This window comes from Oreochromis aureus, linkage group 7 (genome assembly GCF_013358895.1).
Source record: "Oreochromis aureus strain Israel breed Guangdong linkage group 7, ZZ_aureus, whole genome shotgun sequence".
Classification (NCBI taxonomy): domain Eukaryota; kingdom Metazoa; phylum Chordata; class Actinopteri; order Cichliformes; family Cichlidae; genus Oreochromis; species Oreochromis aureus.
Genome location: NC_052948.1, coordinates 65,234,380 through 65,257,596, shown reverse-complemented (window position 1 = coordinate 65,257,596; position 23,217 = coordinate 65,234,380). Strand labels below are relative to the sequence as shown.

Genomic DNA, 23,217 nt, shown 5'->3' with positions numbered 1-23,217 from the left:
ATCTTCAGAATCTGGCCCAGAGGAGACGCAGCACCCATCTGAGAGGAAACTGTACATCCTAGGACTTGTGACCTGAGCCTAGCAGCAAAGCTGGACGAGTTCCAGGGGTTAGGGAGAAGATGATTTTGAATGGGAGAGTGGCGTGATTCCGTCTTTAGTGTTTGTTATGAGTTACAAATCGCTTCCTCCTGTTTTTACATCTGACAGCATTCACACTTTTCTGGAAATGAGGTCGGCCGCTAACAAAAGCCAAATTTGTATCCAAGGGAAAAGGTCAGAGTGGCAGCAGCTAATCTGCTATTGTGATGTCACAGTATGAGATCATCCTGGAATAGCTTCATCATCCAGTCTCTCTCTAAACCGGCCGAGTTGACGTGTCATTCAGCTCCCAGCTTCTATTTTCAAGGAAAGAAGAGAAATATCAATTCTTCTTCTTCTAACAGCTGTGCAGCGTGGCAGCTGTGTGGACGCAGCTGTTTTCTGTCTGTGTGGAGGGAAGCTTGTCGTGGTCGCAGAGGTCCGTGCTGTTGTCGTGTCTCTGTGTGTAACCAGCTCCAGATGTTTGGGCCGGCTGCATGGAAACCTCCCTAACATGCTAACGCTGGCCAGCTGTTTAACTGTGTCACTGCTTCTCTCTCCGTCACCTCAGACCTTCTTCACGTCTCCCTCTCCTCGAGCTCCTTGTCGCCCACCCGCCTCCCCAAGCGTCTAGCCTGGATTGGACGTGTACAGAAACACAAACATGAGCGTGGCTCAGCAGTTCTAAGATCTGAGCCACAGTCTGAATCTCTGTTTGATTTGATTTAATATCGACTTGTTTTTTTGTCAGTGTGGATGTGGCGTTTCTGACACGAGCTGAGCAGCAGCTTACCTCTCCGCGCTCTCATAAATCAAACTCAGTTGTTAAACAGATGAACACGAGCTCTGCAGTTACACTGTAAGCTGCTACATCCAGCAACTAATAAGGAAGCAGGAAACGCGTCACTTCATTACTGTAGATCAAGCACTAAGAAGTAAGTGCTGTATTTTACGCGTGCGTTGCTGTTATGAAAGTTTCTAAACGCTCTCAGACTGAAGAACAGTTTGACTGCATGCGGTTTCAGACATTTGCTGCATGCGGAGATGAAGAACACACACTGGCGACGTGTTTGTGAAAGCTCATGAAAGTCCAGATAACGGACTGACACCAGCTGCATTGTAAACATGTTTATTTATTAGAATCTGCTTTAGTTTGGCCTGAAAGTGCGATGAGTCCCGGACATAAAAACAAACAAAAGCACAGCACTGAAATTTAATGTAAAGCTATAAAGGCCGTAATACAACCACATCTGGGTTTAACCTTCACAGGTATTGTTTTGATGACTTAATGAAGAACTTGAATCAGACCCAGGATCAGGGAGAGGCAGCTACCTGCCAGTTTGCAGGATCCAGATTCTTACTCTGGATGGCATTACCTTGGCCTCCAGTAATGCTGTGAGGAACCTTGGAGTCATTTTTGACCAGGACATGTCCTTCAATGCACATATTAAACAAATATGTAAGACTGCTTTCTTCCATTTGTGCAACATCTCTAAAATTAGAAATATCCTGTCTCAGAGTGACGCTGAAAAACTAGTTCATGCATTTATTACTTCCAGGCTGGACTACTGTAATTCTTTATTATCAGGATGTCCTAAAAACTCCCTGAAAAGTCTTCAGTTAATCCAAAATGCTGCAGCAAGAGTCCTGACAGGGACTAGAAAGAGAGAGCAGATTTCTCCTGTTTTGGCTTCCCTTCATTGGCTTCCTGTTAAATCCAGAATTGAATTCAAAATCCTGCTCCTCACATACAAGGTCTTAAATAATCAGGCCCCATCTTATCTTAATGACCTTGTAGTACCATATCACCCTATTAGAGCACTTCGCTCTCACACTGCAGGCCTACTTGTTGTTCCTAGAGTATTTAAAAGTAGAATGGGAGGCAGAGCCTTCAGTTTTCAGGCCCCTCTTCTGTGGAACCAGCTTCCAGTTTGGATTCAGGAGACAGACACTATCTCTACTTTCAAGATTAGGCTTCAAACTTTCCTTTTTGCTAAAGCATATAGTTAGGGCTGGACCAGGTGATCCCCTCTTGTCCCTCCCAACGTGTTTATATTGCACAATTTCTTTTATTTTTCATGGTCACTATGTGTTCTCTTCTGCCCCTCCCTTATCTTGAGTTCTTCCTCCCCACTGTTGCTAAGTGGTGACCATTGATGAGCATCTGACTGTTGTGGCTTTCTCCCTAATACTGTAGGTTCTTTACTTTGTCATATAAAGTACCTTTGAGGCGACTGTTAATATATAAAAACTGAACTGAATGAATATTACAGTGTACAATTCCCTCTTTACAGTAAGCTGTAAAGCTGGTACTTGATTATGTTGTGAAACAATAGTTGGAGGACTTGTGTCTGATTTATTCCTAGAAATGCTCCTAAAACTTTTTTGGAAGCATAAATGGAGCAGTTTGGACTAACGACTACAAAAGATGACATCACTTCCTTTCATATCCTCTGAAGGACCTGTAAAAGTCCGCTCTCGTCGTATTTACAGTCTCATTGTGCCACATTTAAGCCTCTGATTCACCTCACATTTTCCTTCTCCTCCTCCTCTTCAGCGGTCTGGTACAGTCTGCTGTTGGATGAGAGGCGTTTTCCTCCCCGGGCAGTGCTGGATGAATCGGACCGACAGCAGCCCCGAAGTTTTTTTCTGAAGACCGGAGATCAGGAATGCCAACGCCTCGGCTTCTCTGTCCAGGTCAGAAACAGCCCGGACACAATCACGGTCAAATGATTCCCATTATGTGTGAGTCCTTAAACACGAAAATGTAATATGACAAACAGGAGACGACAGATTACGGGCGTCCCATTGTCGTCGTCCTGGAGACGGGATTGCAGAACCCAGACGAGGGGCCAGTGTTGGACCCGGACTGGCAGAGTACTCAAAGAACCGAGGTGAGAGCTTCAAACACGGGTTTGAACTGGCTGACTCGCTTTAGAACAGAGAAATCTTTCTTGCACAGAACACTTTTTATAAAGTGAAAAAAAGTAAGAAATAAGTTCTCCAGGCTCAGAGCAGATCAGAGTCTGCTTCTCTGAGATTTATTTTTCTAATGGGAAGATGATAATCTGAATGCTTTGGATTTACTGGTCAATCTTTAACCCTCCCTTGTGGTCACGATCTGGGTAACGGCCTGAAGTATGAGGTCAGCTCCTCTGAGTTTTCTCTGAAAGGTGAAGAGCTCAGACATCCTGATGGAGCTAGAAGTTGGCTCCTCCTTCATGTCAAGAGGAGCCAGCTCAGGGCCTTCTAATCAGGTTCTTCCCTGGGTACCTCCCCTGGAGGTCGAGGTAGACTCAGAATTGCTAGATATCTCTTAGATATATATATATGTGTGTGTGTGTGTGTGTGTGTGTGTGTGTGTGTGTATGTGTCTTCTGTCCTGGATGTATCTCAGAATTCCCCCTTCAGTGTTTATGTCCTCCAACAGATGGACTAATGTGTTAATCATCTTTTTTTCCCTGTAGCTTCACTTCTGGAACGGATGTGAGCAGGAAGACACCTGCGTTCCCGACCTCATCCTCCACAGTCACACGGACCTGATGAGTGCTCAGTAAGTAACCCGGTCTCCACTAAACTAATCCCTCATGTGTATCCGTGTAAATTATTAAGAGAGTGGTAATTATTTCTTTGCTTCACCTGTAGGCAGTTCTGCAGCTCGAATGTACGGGCTGCCAGCTCCATCTGCAGCCACCAGGGGGCGCCTGAGAAGCAGCCGTTTGTTGTGGAGTCTGGGCGAAGGAGGATGGTGGTGTTTGCCCGACTGGAGAACCAGGGAGAGAACGCATACGGAGCTGCCATCCACATCTCCACCTCCTCCAACCTGATCTTCTCCAGCCTCTTAGTGAAGGTACTCAAACTTTCTGTCTTCATCCTAAAAAGGTCAAAGTGCATGCTGGATTCATGTTATGCTGCCTCTTCCCTCAGGACCAATCAGATATCCAGATTGAGTGCTCCTCTGAGGACAGACTGGCGACCCAGAGGATTTGCAACATCAGCGCGCCATTCATGAAGTTGCTGTCTCAGGTAGGGCGGAGCTATATTCATTCAATTGATAATTTTTGGGATGAAAAAAGGATCGACCACCTGCAGTTTCCTCACTGGTTATTATTGCTGCCCTGATACAACAACCCTTTGTTTAGGGTGATGGAGCTTCTTTCTTCTACATATGTGGACAGGTTTGAACATCACAGATAAACAGGTTATTAGCTCATCATACCGCTGTTATACAGCCAGACTAATAACAGTGATTAAACTGGGCAGAAATATGCTGCCAATGATAGCTGCTGACTAAAATCCTTCATTACCTTAACGAGTGTCCCTGTAAACATGACCATGATCCCCACCCCTCACCGTGAGGCCCCTCAGGGCTGCTGTGTGAATAAGACTGTGTTGGAGATTATTTCCAGCTTCCTCTTAAAAAGGCTCCGGCTGCTGGTTGGGGGGAGAACACAGCCGGAAGAAAAACGAGTTCAGCCGCAGACGACGACAGGCTGCAGCGGAAAATAAAATAAATAAAAAACAGAAAAACAAGAAGCTTCACACGATGATGTGATGGAGCAGACATTTAACGTTCTGACTAAAATGTTCTAATTAAGGGCGTTAGGCCAGGAGAAGGAGACGATTAAATGTTTCGATCCTGAGAGGTTGAATTTGCACCTGCTCCTTTCCTGTCCAGGTAACTTTCAATGTGGAGTTTGAGTTCAGCCGCTACATCTTCCTGGATCACGTACATGTAATCATGGCAGCTACCAGGTAAGACAACTGAACATTTTTTTATTTTATTATAACCTTTATTTAACCAGGAAAAATAATCCCATTGAGATTAAGAACCTCTTTTTCAAGGGAGTCCTGGCCAAGAGGCGACAACACGTTAAAAATTACAAAGTTACATACATATTGTAAAATAACAATTTCATCTTAAACAACAATTTTCTCTGACTCTCTCAATCTAGACTTAAAAGCATTTAATGAAATAAGATCTGCTATCTTCCAATCTTTTTGCATCTTGTTCCATGTGGATGGGGCAGCATAAATAAAAGCCCTCTTTCCCAGTTCGGTTCTGGCAAATGGAACATTAAGCAACAAAAGATCGCTTGAACATAAGCTATAGGAAACAGTGCTTTTCCGTGTGAGCAGATCACAAATGTAAGTGGGCATTAGACCAAGCAGGGCTTTATAAATAAAGATGCACCAGTGAGCAAATCTCCTGGAGGACAACGAAGGCCACCCCACACGAACATACAGATCACAACTATGGGTCAAAGCCCTACAGTTTGTAATAAACCGTAAAGAAGCATGATATACTGAATCGATCTTTTGAAGACACTGGGCAGAAGCATTCATATACAGCAGATCACCATAATCTAAAACAGATAAAAATGTAGCATTCACAAGACGCTTTTTGTCTCAAAGGAAAAACAAAATTTGTTTCAAAGAAAAAAACCCAATTTTAATTTGAGTTTTTTCACAAGATTGTCTATGTGAGGTTTAAAGGTCAAAGAATCATCAATTAGAAAGCCAAGGTATTTATACGTATGGACCACTTCTATGAGGTCACCCTCAAGAGTGGACACCACAGGGACAATTTGAGAAGAGTTCTTCATGTTTGAAAACAACATTAGCTTGGTCTTATCAGCATTAAGAACCAATTTCAGCTCCAAAAGTGTGTGCTGAACCACGTCAAAAGCTTTCTGCAAGGATTGTATTGCTTTTTCGAGGTTTGAGCCAAAGGAATAAATAACTGTGTCATCAGCATAAAAATGCATACTGGCATTGGACACATTTTGTCCCAAGTCATTTATATACATGATGAACATCAGAGGTCCTAAAATTGAACCCTGTGGCACCCCGGTGTGAATATTCAGAAATTCTGAGCACAGATTTTCACATTTAGTGCATTGAGTCCTGTCACTCAAATAATTAGTAAACCAGGAAACAACATGTCTAGACAGCCCTGACGAGAGCAGCCTCTGCTTTAAAATGGCGTGATCCACAGTGTCAAAGGCTTTTGATAGATCAATAAAAAGAGAAGCACAGTGCTGCTTTTTATCAAGAGCAACAAGTATGTCATTTATCACTTTTGTGGCAGCCGTGACAGCACTATGCTGCTTTCTAAACCCAGATTGTAGTTTTGAAAGAATTTCGTTAGAGTACAAGAACTCTTTTAATTGCTCACTAACAAGAGATTCAAGGACTTTTGCCAAAACACACAAGTTTGATATTGGCCTGTAGTTAGTCAAAATGGCCGGGTCGCCTCCTTTTAATATTGGCGTAACAAAAGCAGACTTCCAGACAAGTGGGATTTCATTATTTTGAATTGAAAGATTAAAAAGGATCGTAAGAGGTTGTGCAATATAATCAGCTGCTATTTTCAGAAAATAAGGCTCTATTAAGTCAGGGCCTGGGGGTTTCCTTTGATCTAAGGCTTTAAGAGCTTTATGCACTTCCTGGACAGAAAAAGGAGAAAACTCAAAAACCTCACCAGAATATATTTGGGGTTCTATGCAAGGAATCGTGGGGATAGCTCCCACAGTATTAAATAGAAATCCAGCATCTACGAAGTGCTTGTTAAAACTGTTTAAGACCTCATGCTTGTCATAAACTGGGACAGAGTCTTTCAGGATAAATTTTGGAAGAGCCTGTGATGTTTTATTTATAGATAAGGACTTAATTACTTTCCAAAATTTCTGGGGGTTATTGAGATTTTCTGAAGTAACAGATAAATAATATTCTGATTTAGCCTTCTTAATAAGTGTCGTACATTTATTTCTTAATTTCCTAAAGTCTAACCAATCAGTCAGGGAATCGCTTTTTCTAGCTTTTGCCCATGCCACATTACGCTGGTGGATAGACTCTGATAGTTCAGATGAGAACCAAGGGTTTTCCCGTCCCTTAACCCTAAATTTTCTGATAGGTGCATGCTTATTTAAAATCTTCATAAAATTTCTTTAAAATAATCCCAAGCCAAATGAATGTCTGGTATCAGATTCAAGTATTCCCAGTTTGCCATAGACAAGTCATAATGAAACGCTTGCTCATTAAATATTTTAAAATTTCTTTTATAAATAATACGCGGTTTACATTTAGGGATTTTAGTGTTCCTACAAGTAGCAACTACACAGTGATCACTTAAATCGTTACAAAACACTCCTAACGACAGAAACTTATGAGGGACGTTTGTTAGAATTAGGTCAATCAAAGTAGATTTATCAGGACTCTTTATATTTGGCCTTGTAGGTAAGTTGACCAACTGGGTAAGATTAACAGAGTCACAGAAGGATTTAAAATCATCAGATACTATATTCAACCAGTCCCAGTTTAAGTCTCCTGCCATTAGAAGTTCATTGTATTTTAATTTAGACAGAAGATGCTTTAGAGATAATAAGGTTTCCTTTACAGCAGACGGAGGCCTATAGCACCCAACAACTGTTATAGTAAGAGACTCTACTATTTTAATATCCAAAGCCAAGAATTCCATTTGTTTAGGAATAGATACAGATAAAACAATGGATGCTTCATATCTTGACTTAACATAAATTGCTACGCCTCCACCTTTCCTAGGCCTATCTGTGCGATAAAGATTGTATCCCGTTATGTTAATGTCATCATCTGTAATAGATTTGGACAACCAAGTTTCAGAAATAATCACAATATCCGCGTTTGTTGATTTCACCCAAATTCTAACCAGGTCCATCTTATGTAATAAACTGCGTGCATTTAAATGAACACATTTAACCCTGGCTGAGATTTAAAATCAGCAGGGGTCTGGACACTTTTCAATTCAGGTCCAGGATTTGATTGTACATCTCCAGATATAAGTAAAAGTAAAACAATCATCATTAACCTTCGTTTCATATTACATTTAAAAGCATAACCATACTTTGCAGATGTTGACAGCAAATACTGCTTTTTCTTAAATGAAAGTGAAAGTTTATACAAAACAAGGGAACCTTGTAGTTTGGGTAATACTTCATATCGATTTAAACTAGCAACCAGAGCCAGTTGAAACGTTGGTAATTCCAGATGCACTGCTACAGTTGACCTAGTGCCACTGAAATAAGTTTCACCCATAATCAACTCGTGTTTTGCAGTTCTCACCCAAGGAGCACCGCAATGTCCAAAGTCCCAAGCCACGAGTACACACAATAAAGCTTCGATGAGTGTCCTCGTCTTCATAATGATAGCCCAGAGTCCAAAACGGGGTGAATACAAAAGTCTCCAACCTGTTTGCTCCGAATACGTGCAGAGGTGAACTAAGCAATCCGGGGATCAGATGGAGGTGCGTCGTAGCAGACTCAAGCCCGGCCTGTTTGCTGCGTGTCCGGAAAAAAAAAATAGTGGCTTCCAGCCTGTTTCCTCTGCATCCAGGCAGTATAGCGTCCAGGCAGTATAGCAGTCTTCGACCTGTTTGCTCAGAGGCCAGGCGATGTTACAAGCTCCGGCCTCGTTAGCTTCAAAACATAGTTAGTGTAGCCGGCTCCGGTCTGCCAGCTCCAAGACCGGTGTATGTGATGTGACAGAAGTAAGTTAGGATTAACATTTTCTGTCCTCTGACTGACGAGATTTTATACAACAATATTAAAGAGAACAAAAACTCCACCCTGTGATTCACAGGGTAGGATGAGGGTGATCGGGGTAGGATGAGGGCGATCGGGTGGGTTGAGGGTGATCGGGTGGGATGAGGATGATCGGGGTAGGATTGGGGTGATCGGGGTAGGATGAGGGTGATCGGGGTAGGATGAGGGTGATCGGGTGGGATGAGGATGATCGGGGTAGGATTGGGGTGATCGGGGTATGATGAGGGTGATCGGGGTAGGATGAGGGTGATCGGGTGGGATGAGGATGATCGGGGTAGGATGAGGGTGATCGGGGTAGGATGAGGGTGATCGGGGTAGGATTGGGGTGATCGGGGTAGGATGAGGGTGATCGGGTGGGTTGAGGGTGATCGGGGTAGGATGAGGGTGATCGGGGTAGGATTGGGGTGATCGGGGTAGGATGAGGGTGATCGGGGTAGGATTGGGGTGATCGGGGTAGGATGAGGGTGATCGGGGTAGGATTGGGGTGATCGGGGTAGGATGAGGGTGATCGGGTGGGATGAGGGTGATCGGGTGGGATGAGGGTGATCGGGGTAGGATTGGGGTGATCGGGGTAGGATGAGGGTGATCGGGGTAGGATGAGGGTGATCAGGTAGGATGAGGGTGATCGGGTGGGATGAGGGTGATCGGGGTGGGATGAGGATGATCGGGGTAGGATGAGGGTGATCGGGGTAGGATGAGGGTGATCAGGTAGGATGAGGGTGATCGGGTGGGATGAGGGCGATCGGGTGGGTTGAGGGTGATCGGGGTAGGATGAGGGTGATCGGGGTGGGATGAGGGTGATCGGGGTAGGATGAGGGTGATCGGGGTAGGATGAGGGTGATCAGGGTAGGATTGGGGTGATCGGGGTGGGATGAGCCGTTTGACCTCAGAGAGGTAAACTTAGTGCCACCGCTGTGTTCTGGGACCTCCTTGACGTCCGTTGTGCAGACAGAGAAAACCGGGGAGAACATCTTGAAGAACAGATGTGGCATGAGACAGCTGGAGTGGAGGCGGGTTGCAGAGAGGCTTACAGCAGCAGCAGGTGAAAGCAGCCTAAAACATGATTATCAGGGTCCTGAGTAGGAATGTCCGAACCAAATAAGAAGCATGAGGAACACTGGGAATCACTGGAAAGCTGCAGGGAAGCAGTTGCTGATGGGATTAGCTCATTGGGAACAGATGAACAGTGTACATCTGAACCTGATGAGGACGGGCAGACACAGACAATGGGAAATAACTGACAACCTAAATATAGCAGGAGAAATGTTTGAGCAGTATTTTTTAAACTGACTTGTTATTGTAATGAGTCTTTATTTTATTTATTGTTACATATATTACATAATATTTTATTATATTAATACTATTCTGATTAGGTCTTATTTTAACCGTAGCACAGAGATGTAAGTAACTAGCTAGTTCTTCGTGGTCAATGACAAATAATTATTTAATCGTTGATCCAGTTTCATAAAACATCAGCTGGGAATCTGCGCCATGTTTATTAAAGAGGAAAGAATGAGGTTATGTGAGTTTTCTGCCCTGATTGCTGCAGGATTAGACTAAAAGTTATGGATGGATTTGCATGAAAGTGTTCCCAGAGGTAGGGAAGTGATTAACTTTTGGAGTTGATTAACATCTGGATCTGGATCCAGGAATTTCCAGAAGGATCATTTATGGCTGCGAGACAGGAGAACATTAGAAATTTCCACAGGAGACCAGGTGAATTCCTACCTGAACGTATGTGATGGTGCTTTGGTGATTACTCACAGATGAATCAGGATCCAGGGACTCAGGTATCATTGATCAGCTTCATAAAGCAGAAGAAATAACAAGAAAACAGATGAGATGATTTAAAGACGAGAACAGTAAAACATTAAACAGGCGATAAAAACTCGATTTTAAGAAATCCAGCCCACACAGGTTTGGTTTCGAAATGTTTTGATTAAAGCAGGAAACTGAGAGGAAGTTTGCTCCAAATAAAAGAATCGCTTCCTGTGGGAGGTTTGACTGTGATGGCGAAGGCTCGATGATTGGTGCGACCAAAGAAACACTTGGATGCATCTGATTGGTCAGATGGAGACAGATGCATGTCATAATTTATGGACAGGCGGTGGGACGAGCGCGATTCTCTCCTGCTCATCTTGGACTAAGTTTAAACCTTTCATTTATTTTGGTGGTAACACTTTACAATACAGCCTGGAGTGTCTAGGTTGAGTATTTGTAGGTAAATATAATGAAACTATAATGTCAAATAAAATACTTTGAGTTATTTGTAATTACAGATTAATTATGCCCTTAGTCGTGGGCTGTATTATAAAGTGTTACCGTTGAACTTTCAAACTTTCGTCCTTTTAAGCGTGCTTATCTGTGTGTTACTCAGTGAGGGGGACGAGGGTTACCCGGACGACAACACCAATGACATCTTCCTCCCCCTGAAATACCAAACTGAGCTCCTCTTCACCAGGTGGGCCAAGCTTTTGGGCTTTTTGTGATTTGAAAGTTTAAAAAGTTGCATGTGTGCTTTCAGAAGAGTTCACGTGTGTCTGCGAATGGTTTATCCAAGCTTTCTTCCTTCCTGGACAGAGACCCCTACCCTCCTCGTTTTGTAATCAGAGCTGACTCCTCCTCCTCTTCGTCCTGGGACCAATCAGACAGCAGCTCTCACACCTTCAACCTCTCCTATTACGTGAGTGAAACAAACTGTGTGCATGTTTGCAGAACATCAGCTCTCATAAAGACGTTCTGATGCGGTTCTCTTGTGTGTGCAGATTCAGAACCTGGGCCTGTTCTCGGTGCAGGACGTCCTGTTCAGGGCCGATATCTGGGCTGTGACCATGAGAGGAAACCAGCTGCTGAACATTACAGACTTCAGCATTGAACAGGTGACGCTGGAAATCTTTAAACTGTGATAATCTCTGTCCACCAACCGCTGCAGAGACAGATGGCTCATTTGAATGAGCCTTCCTCGTACTTTCAGGTTTTACCCTTTATGAAGGATTAAATCGATTTAAAATGAAAGGCCCGCCTTTGTTGCTGCAAAGCCCTCAGCTTTCACTGTACAGGCATCACTTATTCACCAAACTGTGAGGAGCGTGAGTGACAGAAGCGCCACCTGCCTGTCACATATTTATCTACTGCAAACGTTGGGTTTTCTCTTTTTCTGTCCTGTCACTGTGTTTCTGACTCACTGTGCTGAGCTGCTTTTTTAATGTTTTGGCCCAGATTGGCGAAGCAGCAATTAAAACTAGAGGTTACCATTATAACCGAGTCCTCTTCCTCCCAACAGGCAGCGGGATCCCACTGCATGCTGCCTCACCTTAGAACGAGCAGTCCTGTCACACCTGAGGATCTGACTCACCTGTCACAGCTGGTAAGGCTGAAGGAGCCTGTTAGATTCAGGATAACAGTGGAGTTAAACAACAGTGTTTCACAGAGTGTGTGCGTGCGTGTGTGTGTGCGTGCGTGCGCAGAACCACAGTAACAGCGTGAACATGGAGGTGCGGTGCCAACTGAACCTCCCGCCCTCCCGAGAGGTGAAGGTGACCCTTGCAGGAAGCCTTCAGCTCGCTGCTCTGCTAGTCGTGAGTTCCTCTCATGTGTCGTTTTCATAAAGCGAGACAAAGCTCAGGAAACAGGAAGTCCATCAAATTCCCGACTAATCAGAAACAGGCTCAGTTTGGTGAAACTCGGATTAGCCGTAGGAGAAACCACAGGTGGCGCTCACTACCTGTTTAACTCTTTCAGGTGAAGTTCAGGTCTCTGGAGCTGCTGACCACCGCCTCCATCCAGCTGGAAGCGTCTAGTCCCGTTTTCCTCCAGGAGGACCGACCTGTCAGACAGGTGAGATCATCAGCATCGCTCCCATTGGAGGACAGAGGTCACTCTGGGATAAACAGATTTAAACTCCCAACTCTTTGTGACTGAACTGAGTGGACTTCTATCAGCTGACCATGACGTTCACGCCAACGTTTTAAATCACCTGATCATCAGCGCTTCAGACTCACTGACATAATCAGAGCTGTGCTGCCACCTGCTGTCAGGAACTATGATTACACCCTTTTGCTTCACATTAAAAACACATTTGTGCAAAAATATTTAACCATTAATGAACCAAGTGGAGTTCGGAGGACCAAAGGTGCCAAAATGCAACAAATAAAACACAAAAATAAACCTAGTCCTTAATTATATTTGAATCTATATGAAAGATAAAACCTTATTACTGATGTTATTTCCTTTTAATTGGTTCCTTTATCTATTTACTTCCTGTGTAATTTCTCCAATTATGTATGTCTCTTTATTTTTCTATTTTTATTAATTTGGCGATTTTACATTTATTTATTATTTCTGCATATTTTCCCAAATGTATTTTCTTTATTGTATCTTGTTTCATTTTTGCATTTCTTCGTTACACATGAAGCGACGATCGTGTCTCTGAGTGAACTTTTTAGTTTACCTTTAAAAATGCTGGAAAAGTGAAGAAAACCCCAGAAACACCCGACCTCTTCATTTTCGGTCATCAACATTATTTAATTTTGACTCCATATTTCGATATTAAATTATACACAGTGCTTAATGACTTTATTAATACCGCCTGACATAAAAACAAAGAAATCTGTCAAACACTGGTTTCACACATACTCAGGTGTTTTGTGCTGTAACTGCAGATCATCCTGGACCTGAGGAAGGAGGAGGATCACTCCATCCCCATCTGGATCATAGTGGGAAGCTCACTGGGAGGTTTGCTGCTGCTGGCCTTACTGGTCCTCGCTCTGTGGAAGGTAAAAACACAGGAAACACCCACGGAGCCTCGAACATCATCAGATTACTTCTTTGTTTATATGTTTAATGAATCATCCTGAGCTCTGCTCTGCAGTGGACGTCTGGATGAAACGGCTCTTCTGTCCATCACAAACCATAAATCTTTGTTTTCTCTTCAGCTCGGCTTCTTCAACAGACGGAGAAGAAAGGAGGAAGAGGAGCAGCCTATGGCCAATGGGAAGACAGCACAGGAGCGATAACCTGGCTGACATCACTGCTGCATCATTCCTCGCCGGCCTGCAAAGTCTTAAATTGATGTTCACAATTAAATTTAACCTGAAAGACACTGAGAAAATCTGATGACCTCACACGGGTCACCCGAACGCATCACGTGCCTCCACCTGTCACTCAGGGACTGCGACCCTCACCTTAAACCCGCCTCCTCGTCCACGCGATTGAAGCTACTCTCATTGATCCTCTCCACAGACTGTATATAAAAGATGGAGCCTGCATTAGAATCATTGAAGGTTTAGGATTCTTCAGCGTCGCCGACGTCTGCCTTTCACGTGAGAACTTCACAGGTGTGACGGAGGCCTCGTGACGAAGGAGAGCGATGGAGTAAATATTTAAACGGAGGCTGACGGGGCAGAAAAAACTACCTAACATTCGTCTGATTTTATCCTCTTAAATTGTAAATACATCCTATTAATTCTTATATATTGTAGCTGATGCACTTCTTTTAAAAAAGTCAAACTTGAACTTGTGTAAATATTCACATGTATGATGAATGAGGACCGAGGCGTTACCGTCTCATACGAAGCTGTTTCCACTCTCCCTGTTGAGTCTCAGAATAAAGATGAAAAAGGCTCGTCGTGTCCTTGTTCGCTCACGTTTACCTTCTTTGTCTGAAATTTGGACTCTGAAATAACCTGAAATTTTAAGATAATCCAAAGATTTGACATCATTCAAAATTTCCTTCAAACTTTCTGGATAAATCTCAAAAGTTTGAGTTTATTTTAAAAGTTTGAATTAGACATCCTGAAATTTCAAGTTCCTTCTCAGTCTAATGTTTGTTATACCCATCCATCCGTGTTCTTGTCACTTTGAGAAAACTTGAAATTCTAAATTCAACATCTCAAATTTGGACTTATTTAGATGAAAACTGAAATTTTGAGACGCCCAACTCAAACTTTAAAAAGTAACGGCCTTTACACGGACGTGTAACATGACAAGACAAATTTATGGCAATTATTTATTTTTTTCAAACAAAGCACAATTTTTCAGATCCAAACAGATCTGACCAATCAGATCACTGCATTTTCTTACTTGTAGCTCAAACGCACGCCGCTACTGAATATAAAACTAGTAAAACAGTAGTGAGTGACGTCCGACACACTGCAGGCTGCTGCTCCAGGTCGGTCTGCATCCTCAGGTGTGGTCCCGCCTCTCAGTGCTAGAGTCAGTCCTGAAACATGGACCAAAGCTTCGACTCCGGGATCAGTTTTTAATACAATTTTTTCACAAAACACACCCACCCATCTGGAGATTCTGATCCTTAAAATTTGGGATTTCGAGTCACTTCAGCGCGTCTTTGTGCAATCAAGTTCTGACTTAAACATTTGGAAATCTCATAAAGAAGCAGCTTGAAAGTTTGAAATGCCCAACGTTTGAATTATTGCAAAATCTTTTCCAACTTAGAATAACGTTTTTCAGAAATTTGGACTTACCCGTGCTTTGCATTTTCCCGCCCAGTGGCAGAAATAAGGCGGCCATCGCCGGGTTCCTCCTCAGACAGGCCGAAGAGCTCGGAGTTGAGCCGCTCTTCCTCCTCACGTTGAGGTGGTTGTTGGGAACCCCTCAGTCCTGGATACTTTACTCATCTGAATTTTGGCAGTTTTTTTCCTCGAACCATTTCAAAGATGGCAGGAAATCAACGACAGGACACAGCAGCTGAGCTCAGACAGAAAACTTTAATTTAACAGCATTCACCCTGCAGGAAGTACCCATCAGCTGACATCTCTTAAAGTTTTCCGGCACACTGAGAATCTTTGGCTTCATTTCAGCCACAGAAACCTGCTTTTAATGGAAAAAAAAAGTCCCACCAGGACACAAACACTCCTGCAGTGATACATTTAAAAAACAAACCTTATGAATTAAACAGAACGAGTTCTGTGGATGGCACAGACTAATGCCCTGTCAGCACATGGGTAATAAAAGCTGGAGTTTTATTAGGAGAGCAAACGCTCTCCAACACCTGATTACAGGACGCCAAACGGTGGACCAAGCAGAGCCTCGAGAAAGTTTCCGCCATGATCGGCTTGTTAAATCTGATGTTTAACATCATTTCGAGGTCCGAGCGCTCCCAAACAGACGGAGTAAAACAACCCGAATGCTTGGCCGTCCTCCCAGGTGTTACAATAAAGTTTGATGTTAAACACAGGAGGCGCTCGGATCAGGAAACATCAGCAGGAAACAGGAGGATTCGATCCTTAAACATGAAGATTTTCATCTCCACCAACACTTTTTTATACCGCACACCATTCCCACCTCAGGTCTACATTTGAACATCCAAATTATTGCAATAAACATGAGAGCAGGTGAGATTTGGCACCTGTGTGGAAAATAAGAGTGGGCCTCTGCTGGAACATCCACAGCTTTGCTCTCAAACGTCTCATCTGGCTGCAAATCATCACTTTGGACCAAACAGGCTGGGCCTTAGCGAGCATTTAAACCTCAACGACCTGAGCACACATGTTAACGAACGTGACGTTTAGGTTAAAGGTGTTTATAAAGTGACAGGCAGCTTCAGTACGGGAGGGACGTGAGAAGAGTCGGAGCTGCTCCCAGATAAATAAAACGCAGCGGCGTCCATATTCAACATCCAGCAGGAATGCAAAAAACGCCCGCAGAGCATCGATCAAAACCTTCATCCTCTAACGTTCCTCCTGGAGGATTCTGCTCCAGATCTGGAAAATTAACCCGCTGACTCCTGTCTCACACCGCTAAACGATAGCACCAAGTAAGATAATCATTTATTTTTCAAATATTCATTTTAACGAAGCTTATATTAAAACTTAAACCCAGAACTGGCCCATCAGAGCGGATGGGAGTCGGGACTATCCGGACATTTTACTTAAAAGGCACTGCTGATCCCGGTGAGGTGATGCCCGCGCTACGACGCAGAAATCTGAAACCTGTACTCAAAACTGATTTCTTTTCCTTGTTTGGTTTCAGATTAAGTTTCAAAATCTTTGATTCTTGCAGCGGAGCGTTCACCAACACGAGAGGCTTTCAACAAACGCCAAAACATTACAGTAAATGCCACGGGCCATAGATCCCCAATGCCTCGGTCAATTTTCAAGTCTGCAAGTGTGCAAGGGTGACGCAGATATGGTCATTAATGCGCCCAGGTGTTGCCGCACCAGCTCCCCACGTGTCAGTCAGAAGTTTTCAAGTTGCAGCTTTCAGACAATTCACTGAGTTCGAGATGTGCTCATTATCTAAACCGTAAGAGACTGACTGACAAGCCTTATGTTGGCTCGTTTTTCACATCCTGGTGTCAAAAGTTAGAATAAAATAAAACTTTGCCTCAGCTGTTAGATAATAATGTCATGTTATGGCATCAAAACGTAACTCCTGCTGATTTCCACAACACAGGAGGAAAGACATGAGTTTGAACACTTTTTAAACTGAATCCAGGCTTCGAGACCCCAGTTTGACCCTCAGTGGAGGCTTTTTGGCACTTATTTATGGATTAACTAGAAAAAAAAACTTTAACTTTATTGGGATATAAAATCTGCATTCAGACAAACCTGATAAAACCACGTGTAAAGGTCGGCTGTTTTCTTTCTATCCCTCGATTTAAACACTAAACTTCGACATTTTTTTAATGCTGTTTCTTTCTTAGAATTCCTCAGAGAGAAAGCCAAAGCAGCTCATTTGGAGTTATTTTATCAGAAATCTCATTAAAAAACAAAACCTGACACAGCTGATGAGAAAAATGCTGAACGCTGCCCAAATAAATACCCACAACTATAAATAAAAGGGTGTGGAAGGATTCAGAGCAGGAGTGTCCGCACACAGTTTCTTTAGAGCCAGAAGAAAAAGTTTAACTCAAATGTGATGAAGCAGAAATCAGATGTTTGAATTCAGCCTTTATCCGCCCAGTCAGGAACAACCCCGATAAAAACTTCTCTCCAATTAAAAAATAATCCTCTGCGTGGCGGCTGATTGGTGGTTGAGCTCGGTCGTCTGGCGACGTCTCTTCAGGCACTCGTTCCTTCGGCCCGATCATTTCTGCTTACATGATCGCGGCAACATGGCGGCGTTTCGGCAGCTTCCTGGCAGAGAAGTAAGGCAAAACAGGAAGCTGCCCAGCGCCGCCAAAAAGAAAAAAAAAAGAGATTTTTTTTTAATATAAAAATGCAAAAAAAAAAAGAAAAAAAAAAGATCTGAACTGTCAACCTCAGCACCGTGTGAACTGTTAGAAAAACATTTTTAAAAAGTGTCCGTCCGGCGTCAGTGGAACTCCACAAACTCTTCAAGCGTTTTGGGGATCTGGTTGCGATACGTGATCTGGTGCTGCCGGACGGCGCGCGCCGCCAGGCACTTGAGGCTCATCTTCATCTGCGTCTTCAGCAGGATCTCGGACACGCCTGTCGTGCTCTTGTCCAGCGGCGTCTTGTTCTGCTTGTTGGTCATGTCCGTGTGCGCGCCGGCCTCCACTAGGTTGATGATGATGGCGTGCAGCGTGAGAAAGTCGCTGATGGGCCGGTTGTACTGGACGATGACGTGGAGCGGCGTGTTGCCCTCGTTGTCGATGGCGTTGACCTGCGCACCGCAGTCGATCAGCAGCTTGGTGACCTGCGCGTTGGGGAAGCTGCACACGTCATTGGTGTGGAAGTCGTCCACCGGCGTGGTGGAGCTGATGGCGAGGTGGAGCAGCGAGGAGCCCTCGCGTGACCGCGGATCGAGCTGGATCAGGTCGTAGATGTGCTTGTTGATAGCGGCGCGCTCCGCGTCACTGCAGGTGGTTTTAGTAGAGATGCACGCCAGGTACAGGAAGGTGAAGACGTTGGACTCGTAATTCTCCATGGCCTGCGGCAGCTCGGACTCGGGAGCGGCCTCCACGCGAGCCATGCTGCGCTGAATCTCCAGCACGCTGCAACCCAGCACTTGCTCGACTGCGGTGGCCGACACGTGCTCCTTCAGGTGGACCATCTGCGAGAACACCTGGGCGAAGCGCAGCAGGTCTTTGTGCGTGTTGCGGTTTCCTTTCTGCCGCAGCTGGAGGGCATGCAGCCACAGCTTGAGGCACTGTTCAAACTCCATGTTGTCGGCATAGACGGCGCCGCGGTAGATTATCGGATGCGAAACGTCGATATTGTCCGAGCCCAGGATTCGCTCCCGGATCATCAGTCCCTCCATGTGCAGGGCGTCGCGGTCCACCCTGATGGCCTCCAGGTCCTGCAGCGTTTGACACTCGCGGCGCCCTCCGTAAGCCTCGACGGCCGGGAACAGCTCCTTGGCGATGATGTTGTCTGGGTCGCGGTAGCGCTCCATCATAGCCGCATGGAGGTAATGGTACGTCCTCTGTATGTCGTAGTTCTCCCTGTCGTTGGCGAACGAGGCACCCAGCAACTCCAGCGCCTCGATGCGGCTGTGAGGGTCACAGTCGGCGTGCGCCAGCAGCAGCTCCACCACGTCAGCCTTGCAGCTCTCCGCCGCCACTTTCAGCGGCGTCATGCCGTGCCCGTTCACCACCATGGACGCCTGGCATTGCATCAGCTCTTTGACGATGTCCAGATGTCCCGCCTCGGCCGCAAAGTGCAGCGCGGTGGCCCCGCAGTGGGCCTTGGCGTTGGGGTCCGCCCCCTTCTCCAACAGGAACCTCACCACCTCTGTGTGGCCTTTGTAGGCGGCGATCATCAGACAGGTGTTGTTGAACTTGTTGGTGATGCTGATGTCGGCGTTGTGCTCCACCAGGTACCGAACGATGTCCAGGCGCCCGTCGAAGCAGGCGGCTCGGAGGGGGGTGGAGTTTGTGATGGTGGTGTGGTTGACGTTGGCGTGGTGACTCACCAGAAGACGCACCACCTCGAAGTGTCCTGCGCCAGCTGCGCACCACAGCGCTGTGGCACCGTCGATGACGTAGCTGCAGGCCAGAGACAACAAACGTTAACGTGTCATCATCCTCCCGTTAAACAGTCACAACAACGATAATAACGACTAGGACTACAAGAACAATAAAAACAGATTCAACTGTTGGCTGAATTGTAATTTTCATGATTTCTGTCCTTCGCCCACCTGTGTGTTCAGTGTTTTCTAAATGAAAGCCTTCTATGTAAGAATAATCTAGAGGAGGGGTCTCGAACTCCAGGCCTTGAGGGCCGGTGTCCTGCAGGTTTTAGATCTCACCCTGTGTCAACACACCTGAATCACATGATTAGTTCATTACCAGGCCTCTGGAGAACTTCAAGACATGTTGAGGAGGTCATTTAGCCATTAAAATCAGCTGTGCTGGATCAACGACACACCTAAAACCTGCAGGACACCGGCCCTCAAGGCCTGGAGTTGGACACCTGTGATCTAGAGGAGGTCTCCGTGTCAGTTATTAACACAGAAAAAAGAACAATCTCAGTAAAATTCAAGCTCTCCGTTTTGTCTGGTGTTATGAATCTGAGAGATAAAACGCCGCGGCCTTTGTGCCGTTCCACTCAGGCTCCGAACCATCATGTTTGGATAGCGGCAGAAGACTCGCTGGACGTCGACACTCAGGCTGCTCATCTGTTTCCTGACAAACTGCTCATTAAATAATTTAAAAAGGAATAATTTAAAAAGCAAACACCTTCTGCTGAGGTAAAGAGCCGCTGAATGAAGCTTTTGGTTTCAATGCTTTTAAAATGAAACAGAAACCTGATCTTTCCCCGTGATCCGGATTCTCTTATCACTTCAAAGGTGCTCTGATTATCTAATCGTAACGAGCCTTCAGCCTCGTCAGATAAAGCACTGAAGAACATTTAACAGCACGTTTACAGGCAGAACTCGCTGCAATAAAACAGATCGGTTATGTAACGTTAAAGATGCAGTACGTCATTTTTTTTTTAGTTGCGCCAGGAAACCAGATCATGGTATTCATATATATCCTCTTGATGTGTTTGCATCAACTTGGAATTAATCCATTAAAATATACAATGGTTCACAGTGTGTGGAAGTGGAATATAGTGGCCGAGATGGAAATCGTCATTTCACCTAATCACATTTTACGTATGTGATCAGAGACACAGAGTATACTTATACCCAAACATCACAAACCGCTCTTTCAGACCATACTATGACTTTTACACAAGTACACCTTCATCATCCTTCTCTCCTCCTCCTCCAACACTATCGAGTCCAACAGTGATTGATCCATTTTGACAGTTTCAGTAATGCCGACTAACAGCAGCTAACAGCTGTAGAGTCATAATTGTCCTTTTTAAACATCCTCTAAAACTGTTTCCAACAAAAATGTCTTATTAATTCTCCATTATCGTCTCAGACTTCTTAAAAAAGGACCTTTAAAAAAAATTAATTCTGATTTCTGATACATTTTCCTTTTTTAAAAAAATGATTAATTTTCTATTTTTCCCATAAATTAGCCATTTTTAAATGCTACTTTTATTTTCTCCTTAATTTTCCATTTTATTTTTAACCTCTGACCCTTTTTCAGAAATGTACTAGTTTTTTTTTCTGTTAACTTCTAAGTTTTTTTTGTTTAATGTCATTATTAATTACCCAAGATTAGTTTGATTAACACTTATCTTATTAAAGGCCCTACATAAAAGATGCTGTAGACATAAGGTGGTGCAGCAGGTTAGCAGGTGAGGAGCAGTCAAACTACATCAGATGAATTTCTGTAAACTCAGTTTTTCTTCTAACAAACACTTGGAGTTTTGCGTCACCTCTGTCCTGCCTGATTTCATGAAACCGGTGATATCTGAGTAATAAACCTGGCTGTGGAGCGCAGGTAGCCTCGGATGAGCTCGTACCCGTCAAACCGAACCGTGCCGGTCTGCTCGGTGTCCACCTTGTAGTGGTCAAGGAGGAGCCGGACCACCTTGTCGTGGCCGTTCCGCGCCGCGATGATCAGCGGGGTGGACCTCTGGCCGCTCAGGTGGGTCACGTAGCTCAGCAGGAACTGCGTCTCCGCCTCGGAGTGGTTCAGCAGCAGCGCGGCCAGGGTCAGGACTCGGCCCTCGCTGGCCGCCTTGTACACATACCCGGCCAGAGACTCCATGAGAGCCCGAGAGGAAGCCAGGAGCTCCGCGTTCTTCCAAACTGACAGCGTCCACTCCCCCGGGGCGACCCGCCTCCCATTAAAGAGTCCACATCGGCCCCGGGGGTAACATGAAACGGCTCTCTCCTGCCTACAGCCCCGCAGGAAACGTTCCGAGGTCCCGGCTGGTTTGACTATAAGCACCGGACTCCGGGTGTGCGTCCCCGGATAGCAGCAGGGCGAGTGGACCGATTAGCTCCGAGGGCTAACTGCTAACGTCAGCGAGCGGCTTCCAAGGCGTGTCTGAGGTCAAAGGTCAGATACATTACACCTCCTGTTGTTGCTGAAAATAAAAACGATGTCCCGGAGCGTCAAACACTCAAAGACAAACAGCTGATCTCAGCGTTCACGGAAGTTTCCGCTTCAAAACACCTCCGACAGGAACCTTCTCCAGCAACTTCTGTTCCCGCCTCTTCTTCTGCTGCTGCTCACCGCGAGAGGGCCGGCGCTGCAGCGCCACCCTCCGGTCCGGGCAGATTACTGCATCTACTCATCAAAACAAAAACTATCACGAGATATCTATTTGAATTGGTTTAAAAATATTAATAAAATAATGACTTTAACTTGATTTTAAATTAAGATGTATATATATATATATATATATATATATATATATATATATATATATATATATATATATATATATATATATATATATATATATATATATATATAAACACCCAGCACGCCCCCTACGGGCGGTTTATCCTTCAAGCTCGGGTCCTCTACCAGAGGCCTGGGAGCTTGAGGGTCCTGCGCAGTATCTTAGCTGTTCCCAGGACTGCGCTCTTCTGGACAGAGATCTCCGATGTTGTTCCCGGGATCTGCTGGAGCCACTCGCCTAGCTTGGGAGTCACCGCACCTAGTGCTCCGACTAGGTGCGGTGACTGGGAGGGGGGTTTGTGCAGATTAATGCTAATCTGCTGGCAGATTAACCTGCTGGATGGACTTCCTGTAGAAGCTCTGTGTTTATGCTGGTGAAATGATTTGCTTTGATTTATTTTAGATGAAGAGAAACTGTTTCTGGAGCACCAGTGCTCGCTGTGGGACTGACACCTCGGTGGGAATAAAAAGGACAATAACGCAGAGAACATGACTTTACAGACAGACACGAAGACGTCCACAAGAAAGAGAGAGAACCCAGCTCTGCGTGCAGCAGCTTTCATGTGCAGGTTTGTGCAGTGCAATTTCTCATAATTCGTCCCACCCTTAATCAGTTATTCACCTTTAATTAATGTCACAGCTTTGGACCAATGATTAAAAGACATCTACAGACTTCTCTACAGAAAAATCTAATTTATTTATTTAATAATTTATTCATGAGATTAAATGAAAACTTTAACCTCTAAACTGTGCCATCCATCCCTCCATCCATCCATCCATCATCCATCCATCCATCCATCCATCCATCCATCCATCCATCCATCCGTCCGTCCCTCCATCCCTCCATCCCTCCCCCATCCATCCATCCGTCCCTCCATCCCTCCA

At 44.8% G+C, this 23,217-nt stretch overlaps 2 protein-coding genes across 2 annotated transcripts in view; one reads left to right on the top strand and one right to left on the bottom strand.

Moving 5' to 3' along the window:
- Window positions 1-14,273, top strand: part of itga11b (integrin, alpha 11b) — a 35,112-nt gene extending 20,839 nt beyond the window's left edge. The window contains exons 17-30 of the mRNA XM_031749416.2: window positions 2,636-2,775; window positions 2,862-2,972; window positions 3,546-3,631; window positions 3,724-3,928; window positions 4,006-4,104; window positions 4,757-4,833; window positions 11,035-11,118; window positions 11,238-11,340; window positions 11,423-11,536; window positions 11,941-12,024; window positions 12,125-12,235; window positions 12,399-12,494; window positions 13,319-13,432; window positions 13,592-14,273. Coding sequence (XP_031605276.1) covers window positions 2,636-2,775; window positions 2,862-2,972; window positions 3,546-3,631; window positions 3,724-3,928; window positions 4,006-4,104; window positions 4,757-4,833; window positions 11,035-11,118; window positions 11,238-11,340; window positions 11,423-11,536; window positions 11,941-12,024; window positions 12,125-12,235; window positions 12,399-12,494; window positions 13,319-13,432; window positions 13,592-13,672 — 1,505 coding nt within the window. The 3' untranslated portion in view covers window positions 13,673-14,273. The remainder of the gene's footprint in view (window positions 1-2,635; window positions 2,776-2,861; window positions 2,973-3,545; window positions 3,632-3,723; window positions 3,929-4,005; window positions 4,105-4,756; window positions 4,834-11,034; window positions 11,119-11,237; window positions 11,341-11,422; window positions 11,537-11,940; window positions 12,025-12,124; window positions 12,236-12,398; window positions 12,495-13,318; window positions 13,433-13,591) is intronic.
- Window positions 14,274-15,363: 1,090 nt separating this feature from the next.
- On the bottom strand, window positions 15,364-22,132 carry fem1b (fem-1 homolog b). The gene is made up of 2 exons (XM_031749421.2): window positions 21,443-22,132; window positions 15,364-19,566 (listed from the first exon to the last, which is right to left on the bottom strand). The coding sequence occupies exons 1-2, from the start codon at window positions 21,688-21,690 to the stop codon at window positions 17,931-17,933; spliced, it is 1,884 nt and encodes a 627-aa protein (XP_031605281.1). The 5' UTR covers window positions 21,691-22,132; the 3' UTR covers window positions 15,364-17,930.
- Between the last annotated feature and the right edge of the window lie 1,085 nt (window positions 22,133-23,217).